Source organism: Dermacentor silvarum, chromosome 1 (assembly GCF_013339745.2).
Source record: "Dermacentor silvarum isolate Dsil-2018 chromosome 1, BIME_Dsil_1.4, whole genome shotgun sequence".
NCBI classification, from domain to species: domain Eukaryota; kingdom Metazoa; phylum Arthropoda; class Arachnida; order Ixodida; family Ixodidae; genus Dermacentor; species Dermacentor silvarum.
The window spans coordinates 300,153,885-300,163,576 of NC_051154.1; the positions used below are offsets into that span (position 1 = coordinate 300,153,885).

At 46.4% G+C, this 9,692-nt stretch overlaps 1 protein-coding gene across 1 annotated transcript; it reads left to right on the forward strand.

Annotated features, from left to right (window-relative positions):
• The first annotated feature begins 256 nt into the window (after positions 1-256).
• On the forward strand, positions 257-9,389 carry LOC119441860 (uncharacterized). Its single transcript, XM_049661267.1, has 5 exons — positions 257-313; positions 3,871-4,029; positions 4,984-5,209; positions 8,155-8,435; positions 9,186-9,389. The coding sequence occupies exons 1-5, from the start codon at positions 257-259 to the stop codon at positions 9,387-9,389; spliced, it is 927 nt and encodes a 308-aa protein (XP_049517224.1).
• Positions 9,390-9,692: the final 303 nt, after the last annotated feature.

Below are 9,692 nucleotides of genomic sequence, written 5' to 3' on the forward strand. Positions count from 1 at the left end.
TGGTGAAGAAGTCTTCTGCGGAGCTTTAGAGGACGACGACGGAGTGCGAGCGTCTCCCTTGGCTGAATTGTTCAGAGGAGTCTTGGACGTGGCTGCTTCTCGTGCGTTCTGCCGGTGGCGACGCCGGCTCTCGACAACTTGAAAAATGACGGCTTGTTCAGCCGAAATGTTGGGTGGGCCATCTTCTGGTTGGTTTGCAGGGATAGACGACCACGACAGAGTCGTGGCATCGTAGCCGCGTTGTTCAAGCAGCGCCATGTTGAGAGGTTGGCCGGCGGGCGTCTCCGCAGCCAGCGGCGGGGGAGCTGGAGCCGTTAGGTCCAGCTCGGCCGCTACGTGGTGATGCGAAAAGTTGCTCTAAATGGCCGATAATTGGGCGTACCTGGGTAAGATCGGTCTCCCCAGGATCCTGCTGACTTCCCGGATGCAGCCGTGCAGGTTTCGTAGGGGTTACGCATATATTTCCGCGGTTCCAGCCGAAAATCGACGGAGCCGATGCGCCTCGCGTCCGATCACTCCGCGTTCCCCTGGATGGAGCAAGAACCAAGCGCAAAGTACATGAACGCATTTGTTGGCAGAGAAGAAGCCGCCCCCTCCCTCTCCGTCCCGCGTTGCCTTCCCGCTTTGATCCATTCGCGTGGTATATTGCGTTGCCAGTTCCCCTTGCGCCCGGTGGCAAGATACGCATTTGGTGTCGCAGCAAAGCGTCGCCCCCCTTTCCTCCCTCCCATACCGCCACGGCGTTTTGCGCCACGGAAGTCACGTTTCCTCTCCGCTGACTGAAAAACTTTATTGGCCAAAGTATTGACAGGGAGGGTGTGGACCGATCCTTAAGGGACGTTCCTTATAAATACTAGGTGGGCTCCTCATTACAGAAGCCCATTGGCTATAGCCGGGGCTTGGGCACGCACGACCAGGGCCTTCTGGCTCGCCAGGTCGGAGCAGCCGAGCAGGGCCGCCTCCCAGTCCTCCCGGATAGGGTTGGGTATAGGGGGAAGGTGCGGGGTGGATTGGCATGCCCACACCATGTGGAAAATGTCCGAAGACTTTTCTCCACAGTGTGGACACTCCCCTGTGCAAACAGCCGTGCGTTCGCTCTCCGTCATAGCGCGCGTTCCACTCGCGCTTTCACTCGCACATACGGCGCGTGGCGACGATTTTATCGCCCTTGGACTTTATGCGGAACCTCACACCGACGGCGATGGCGACGGTGACGCCGACGGCAGAAATCTGCTTGAAGTGTCCATATCATTGCTATCGCAATAAAAGAGGGCACACGCGTGAAATAGCAAAGCAGGTAAGCGTGACCAAACATGACACAAGGCAGCGCGCACCCCACTTCAGTGCAACCACGATGATGAAACGGCCTTGGAGATGAGTGAGTGACCGCTGCGGGCGGATTTCGGAAGCTGCGAGACCGGTCACGCACGGTCACGCGCTTCCTAGGCACGCCTCCACAAAGGCGGCATACAGCGTAAGCAGCATAGCGCGGGGCGTGCGCTGGTGTGATATCGGATCCCACGATGGCGTCACTCTCGTTTTTGCGCAATTCCCCGTGCATCACCACGTTCAATATGCCTGTTTGATAAGGTCCCTGTATTTTTTGAAGGTACCGCAAACTACTCCTCTCCGCACGGTTTCTTCCTCGCCCCTCCCTATCGGCCGCCATTAGTGAGCAAAGCGCGCGGCCTCTACCGTCCGCTTCAGATCCTATTGCATGTGGCACGTTGAAGCGCTTCCTTTAAACGCGACTGTTCTGGGCGCATTTTCAAAAGGCTGCTAGTACGTAAGATATCTACGTAAGATATGTAGTACCTTCAAATAATAGTAGAATCTGCACCGCTCAGACGAGGAAAACGATAGGTAGAACAAGTTAAACGCAATCCTAAGCAGTCTTAGCTACTGCTGATGTTTCTCGTAATCGAATGGTGTTCTGTTTACCTGACGCATTTACGAAAACAAAGAGCTACATCAAGCTATGCACACACAACACGGCGGAGACATTTATGTGCTAAATAACCTAAACGTGTTTTTTTTATTTCCAAAATGCATCCGCGCGCTTTTCTTTCCCTCTCTGTTATATGCCTCAGTTCCCGTGTGTGCGAGCGCTTTCTGCGTTTTGCTCTTTAATTGGCGACTCTTCCAAGAAGCTCATTTTATGAGAAGTCATGCTGATATTCACTAGTGCCAAAATGTGCCCTTTTGTTTGCCGCAGAGCATAAACCGGTATTTTTATTTTTTTTACTCTGTCGTTGGCTGATGGTGAACTCGCGAACGCACCCACCTTCCCGCGTTGATCCAGCTAACTGGGTGATAACAGCGATCAGAACCTCCATAAGTAATAACCTGCCTCGGTGGCTGTTAAATTTTCTTCTTCCGGTACGGTGGAGCCATATCACTCGCTGTTTGAGTTTTCGTTAGCCACGAGGAACCGCAAAAAGCTTGCCCCCCTTGGCAATGCTAGTCGAACATTCGTGCTGCAGCCGAGCGCGTCTTCAAAAATGTAAGAAGCCTACGCTCACGCACAGCGCACATGTGTCCCGGTGTTTCTACGCTCACTAATGGCGCCGTTTTGCAGCGATAACGAAAGCCACGCGCGTTCTCCATCACGTGTCAAGCCTCGTCCTATGGAAGAGCGAAAATTGTTTGGGCTACCTGTGGAACATACCGGGACCATACTGTTTGAACCACGTATCTCTCCTCTAGTGGTGGTCATTAGTTTCAACGATTTGGAACAACCATCTGTCTATCCACGAAGGGAATAATTCGGCCGCTCAAGCTTTTCTGTCAACGTGGCCCGAGACGGGGAGAACGCCGCACTATGCGCTGCTACCACGAAATGTTGCAAAGTATCAGCATGTACTACACCGTTATCAGGAGATCACGGTTCGGGGGCGCTTCGTTTACGCGTTGCCGATTGCTGATAACGGTCCGTAGTAATGTAGTAATTTCCACTTGACAACCTGTGCCTTATCATACCACGTCGAATGGCCATTAACTCAGAGGCACGTGACCCTTTGCCAGCCTCTCACTCATCATATTTGTTGTCAAGCGATAAGCTCCGACGGGGGTTGCCGCTGCGAGTCCAACCTCGCTTTCCGCGAACCCGTGCCCCTTGCTACTCAGAGGCTGGCTTTGGCGCAAGGCTTAACCCTCTAGCGGCTGAGCGTGCTTCGCAGGCGAAATTTCGCCCACCACACGAAATGGCCACAACATTTTGCCCAAAATCAAACACATATCCCTAGATTAGATAGAATTAAACGCTAAAACCGTGATTTCTCCCGCAAGGCCAGCAATAGATACGATTTCCTTCTAATGCCGAGTTCTCGAATTAAATACGAATATTAAACATATAATCGACGTCAAATCAGTTCTTCAGAAATCGGCAAGATGGAGGAAGGTTCAGCAATTTTTTTCCTTTCATATAATGAATAATATTCAAAATTTTTGAATACTTGCACACTCCTACTTATGAGGTTCATGTCCCTTCTTGCAGGACTCAAATACATTCTCCTTGTCATATCATATCTCGGACATCACTGGAGTGAAACCACCTGTTCGTAACCATTGTTTCCATCAGTGTAAATTCCTTGTTTCGTGACGCATTGGTCAACATTCATACTAGATTGCTGTTTCACTGCGATTGTTTACTTGTTTTTTTTTCTGTTTTGGTACCTAATGTGTTCCTGTCGAAGTATTGTGTATTTCAAAATTTGCTTCTGATATTTTTCTGTAATTTATGTCAAATGCCCTGCAAGTCACTCTGCTTTTTAAGTTATCTTGAAAGGTACTGAAGGTGTCATAAGTATAAATGGATTGCTGAAGAAAATTTTATAGTGGTGTATTGTGTACTTCTTTTTCATCCGGCAGGTGATTCTGATGAGTGCGACAATCAACAGGGACAAGTTTTCGGAGTACTTCGACGAGGCGCCTGTCATCAGGATTCTGGGCAAGGCACACCCGGTCACTCGGTTCTTTCTTGAGGACCTCGTTTCAGAAAACATTGTGACCGCAAAACCGTTTCAAAAGGTAATGGCACAAATGGCTGTCTAGAAGTTCTGGCTGTCTGAAACGCTTGGTCGCTCACGCTGGGTCTGTTCTCAACTGTCCTGCCATGCACAATTTTTGTCCAGTTGCTGCCTTCCATGCCTGCTATGCATAGCTTCAGTCCCTAGAATAACTAAAATAGTGCCATTGCCTCTTCCGCCTTTTCCATCTGTGTGATGATAATGACGATTTCTAAGGACATTCCCTTTAAGTTGGGGTCGCAACAGTCACCCCGCCTGTTTGAGCTAGTTAGATGTTTCCATATCATAATCCAGCACTGTGCCTATCTATGCCTCGTACCACTGTGCCTATCTGGCAGCATGTGGGCTAATCGCACCTGCTAAAAAGTGCCCATAATGTTGTTCAAGGTCACGATGAACACACCGTGACCACTTTAACGAGTCCCTGACAGCATCCTAAACGAGGGTGAAAAATACTTCAGCTCCCAGCTGCTCTGTGAGACCACAACATATAGTGGCAGCGATCAGCTGAGCAACTGTGCTCGAGGGGTGATAGACAGAAAGAAGAGGAAAGATAAGCGGGGTACTGCAGCTAGGTGCAGCACCTGGCTCAGCTAGCAAGCCGCCACCGTTTGAAAAGCGACTGCAAGCGACGCTGCCGACGCTGCCCCATTGCCTTTTCTCTGGTATTTTCAAAGTTGGGATTTCGAGATATCCGGAGTTCCCCGCAAGAACTTTTTCAAGATAAGGGGTGAAAAAATTATGAATTGACATCACTGCTGGAGAAACATTTCTACTTAACCGACATTTCGAGATATCAGAGTGCGACTTAATGAGGATTACGTATTCGTTACCGGCTGATATTAGTGATGAGCGTTGCTATGTTTACTTTGTCATAGCTTACAACTTGTTATATCTGTGTTTGTTATATCGAAGTTGGACGGCAAAGTCACAGCTCTCAATTTGTCATCTGTAGTGTGCTTCTGACGCGGTCCGGATTGTTCCCGACATTTTCATGCACATCGTGGAGATGAAGCCTTCCGAAGCAATCTTTTGTTTCCTGCCCGGGTGGAACGAGATCAACAAAGTGCGAGCAGAGCTTTGCGAGGGAGCTCCCGCGATGTTTGACAACTGGAATCTGCCGCTGCAATCGCGTCTCCGATGCCAGGAACAGCAAAAGATCTTTGAAAATCCTGCAGCAGGTTGGTTGGTTTATTGGTCGGACAGATTATTGGCTGGCGGTACAAATCGAGTTGCCTATTTACTTGCTTTTAATCAGTTTAACATTCACTGCAAAATCAACATCGCTTTCTTTGCAAGCTTCCCACAGCCGATGGCATTAAACATTTATCAAATACTACATGTTTTTACTGCAATGTGTCAGACTTTATATAGATATGTTTATTTTGCTTTATCTGCTGTTTATTTTTTGTACTGAACGCTGCCTAAACATCAGCGCCAGATATATACTACCACTCTGCGCTCATCCCTCATTGCAAAACCACTGGCTTGTCAAATTTTGCAGAGTGGTAGTGCTTTGCAGCAAGTTTAGTTTAATACAGTAGATTTCAGTTAATTCCACTCCGGTTCATAATTTTTTAAATTCAATTCAGACTGAAATCCCAGCCTGCATCCATACTAAGCCAGCATCCAAGCTATGGACCGAAAGTTTTGGTATTTCGATCCTAAAATTGGCTTTCACTGGATAATTCAAACTTGGCTGGTCAGCATCTACATACGTGACCCCAATGATGACGTCAGTACTGAATCCAATAGTGCAGTGTCTGTCCTGGCCACACTTTGGGCACAGTGATTGCGTCAGACGTATGCCATCTCCGTTCAAAAACGCCTATTTTCGGCCTCCCCCAAGAAGATATTCAGGCGAAAACGATTGCTCACAATGATTTATTACAGCACTTACCCGATTTATGCGCACACCTTTTTGTCCAAGAAAATTCGGCCTAAGGTTGCCGGTATGGTGCAATCTGATATGAAACCAAGACCAAAACCAAGTTCATAGCATTCGCAAGAGCCTACCGTCAGACCCAGCCTAGCCAGCGTCATCACCTTTGCAATCACAAGATGGCGACATCTAATGGCAACAGAACAAGTTTTCACATAGCATGCCGATGACGACGGGCTTCTTTCAGTATGATTACGTGAGCAAATTCAAAAGATAACCTATTTTACATGTCGATATATCAGCTACAAGTTGCGTCACATGTTCTAGGCATTTGGAAAATCGCATGCGTCGCAGGATGAGCTATTAAAGTGCTTAGTCTTGGTTGTGGGCCACCATCCCATTTGCGATTTTTGTGGTGTCGTTTGATAGATTCGGAATATCAGACGCACTATGAACCGAACGGAGAGCGCGTAGAAGTTCTTCATACACAGTCTTAAGGTGCTCCGAGAGTAACAACGATAGACTTCGCCATAAACAGAGACATGCTACATTTTTGTTGCTAAAAAATCCGGTGCACATTCGATTTCTACTTTACATAAGAGCTACGTCATTTTTATGTTAGCTTTCTGCTTTGAATCCAGAAATTGTGGATGAGCGTTCGATTCAGGGACGTGTTAAAATCAGACAAATACCAGCGGTGGGTTTGAAAGTCTTTTCTGCCTCTTTAAGGTATGTCGCCACGCAAAACGATGTAAAGGTAAACTCGTGGAAGCTAAAGAGGGACTCGTCTATGAGCGTCGTGGATTCTAGCCTCTCACAACCTTCCATTGATGTATTTTAAATGTTTCGAAAACTTTTATTCTTGTTGTTCTCGAAATTTTATTTTCAGTTCTTTTTTGTTGCGCAAGTGCTCGTAACTTTTGAATAAACTAATATTGTTCAGTGAACTTTCCATGCTTCTTTCCGAAACATTAAGCTGTACAATGAACTTGAAAACCATGAATAACTTTTCAATTCAAATGCAACCACCTGAAAAGACACAATTTTTTTTCTGCTATAACATTCTTAATACTGATGACACCGCAAATATCATGGTTCATTGCACAGCCTTGATATAAACCTACATTGCTGCAAATCCATTGTCTTTTCATGTGGTAGTATCGGTACTTATGACTGCTGGCGTGACGGACATATTTTGGCTAATTTTTGGTATTAAATTGCGATTAGTTTTATTAGTTTTGGTTTGTTTACCTTACACATTCGAAGGGTCTTTTTTTAGCAGCCTTTCTGAAGGCAGACACAAAGCAATCAGTTTAGGGTCAAAATCTAAAAAGATTTCCAAAAAGGTAGCAACGTACCTTAACCCGACTCGCCGAATAATTGCTTCCTCATGGTCGTATTATTACAACTCGACTGCACCATGTTAGCAGGCTTTACTTTTTAGCGGTTTGTAGCCTTGGGACATTCTGCATACGGTCAATCCCGGATATATTGAACTCTGATATACAAAATTATTCTCTATATAGAATAGTTGTAAAATTACCTTTAAAATTTTATGAAAAAGTATAGCGATGTACTACGCGTACATTGAACTCCTGTTCACCGCCACACTCGATATATCGAACGCTGTGGCACGCCATGCTCCTGCAAGTACACTTCTAATGGGGACGCGATCACTTCTTGCGTTGTCCGAAATATTTAATGCCGACAAAATTGAAATGCACTGTTTTGGCAGACGCTGTCAAACAAGCGAATAATTTGATGGGTAATACATGCCATGGCGGAAAAATGAGCGGGGTGCTCTAAGTTGTGCTCGCTGCGTATATGGATGGCTGGTGCAATCTGCTGCGGTTCGTCATCGGCAGGAGCAGATCGCCGCTCAACTTCGAAAACGCAAAAGGTCTCTCGGTTAGTTGTACATTCCGCAAGGAAGCGTGGCTTAAATCTCTTTTGAGTGAATATATTGCGGACCCATTGTTATTTCCCTATGAATCACTGCTGCTCTTATTGCCAATAAAGAGTGATTGATTGTTTGATTGATTAGTTTCATACACAATAATTTCAAAGCGGACGTAGACGATGCCACTCAAAACGCAGATTCCACTCAAAAGGAACAGCATTGCGACATGTCACAGCTATGGCAAAAACACGATGATTAGCATACCTGCAAAGCTCTTCCACTCGCTGGAATCCAACTCAGAAACCCATCTTTCATCACATTTCCTGCACTCTTCCTGCCTGCAGATGTGCGCAAAGTGATCCTGTACACCAACCTTGCTGAGACATCCGACACTGTCGACGACGTGGTGTACGTTGTAGGCACTGGTCTTCACCGAGACCAGTGCCTGCTCGGTACGTTCCCCACGTTGATGGCCAGTGTCCAGCAGCGAGCGGGTCGCGCAGGTCATGGACGATCTGGAGAGTCATGCCACCTAATCACGCAAAATGAGTTCCTCTCCTGGGACCAGTTCAAGCGCCCCGAGCTACAGACCACCGACCTAACAATGGTGGTCTTCGACTATAAAGTAAATGCAGCTTCACTCACTCATCTGAAGTTAGAACAATTCATCATTAGTGCCACTGCTACAATGCTATAGCAGGACGGTGAACATTACAAGAAAAGTATAGGATGAGAAAGTGCACATGGCTGGCACAACTAGCCTTATATACAACATGTGATCAAAATTCACAGGGTCTGTTATTTTATTCCTAAGACGTCTTGAAGCCAAAAGCCCAAGTGCCGATGCATTAAAGACGGACGCATGACGTACACATCCCAGAAATGAGCAGTCCATTGGCTGGAACATCTCTACAAATTGTCTTGGAGTCTGGCTGACCTGTATTTGCTGCTGCATTCTATTCTTTAGTTGTCACCCACTACAGTCAAGCACGGATATAGCATTATTACGCCCAGAAATGGATATAACGACTTATCTGATATACTGAAGTAAATCTAAAATGCTTATCGCTGATAACAGTATCAAGTTTCACTTCAGGTTTTAACTTTGATCCCCTGAAAGCAGTCAAATTGTTCCGATGTCGTCGTATCATGGTGTTGAAAAGCTATTTTCTTTCAGAAATCTTGCGTTCATGATGATTCTTTATATGTTTTAACGATGTCGGATTCAGTGATTCTGTATTTTCATATGAGAAATATTGTATGTAACGAGAGCTGTTTTGTGTCGTATGCTGCTTCTTTTTAAAAAGCTACCACGTTGCATACATTGCCAACTAGGCAGCATAACAGCTTTACAGAAAATTGTTGCTTTCTTCAGACCATTGCAGCCAATGCACCGCACCTGCCCTATGACGAAATCGAAGAGGAGGCATCTGGCAGGGACGTGGTGCCCGACAACGCCGGCACCAAAAGAACTATTTACGACATCATGACAGGACGGCAGCTCACAGTGTCCAGCATGTCCAATCTCCGGATAGACCGTGAGCTCATGGCGAAGGTTGAGAAGTCATGGAAGTACTAGAAGCGTGCAAGACTACAGCGTCCAATATTTCCACACAGGTGAGAAACCGGTAGCGCCACGCATATCCTGGGCCAACATGGAACCTAAAATTGTCTTCTTCCTGAAAGGACCTACTGCGACAAAGTTTCACATTGGCTAAATTTGTTGTAGATAAGCAGTACGGCTCAATCGAAATAAGATTGACAAAGCTGTAAGGGCTACCAGTTACCTAATTCTTCATCTAAATAACACCTTAGCTGCAACGTGAGCATGCAGTGGCCAGAAAATAAGCTGCTGATTTATAACCGTGCGCGCACGCTGACT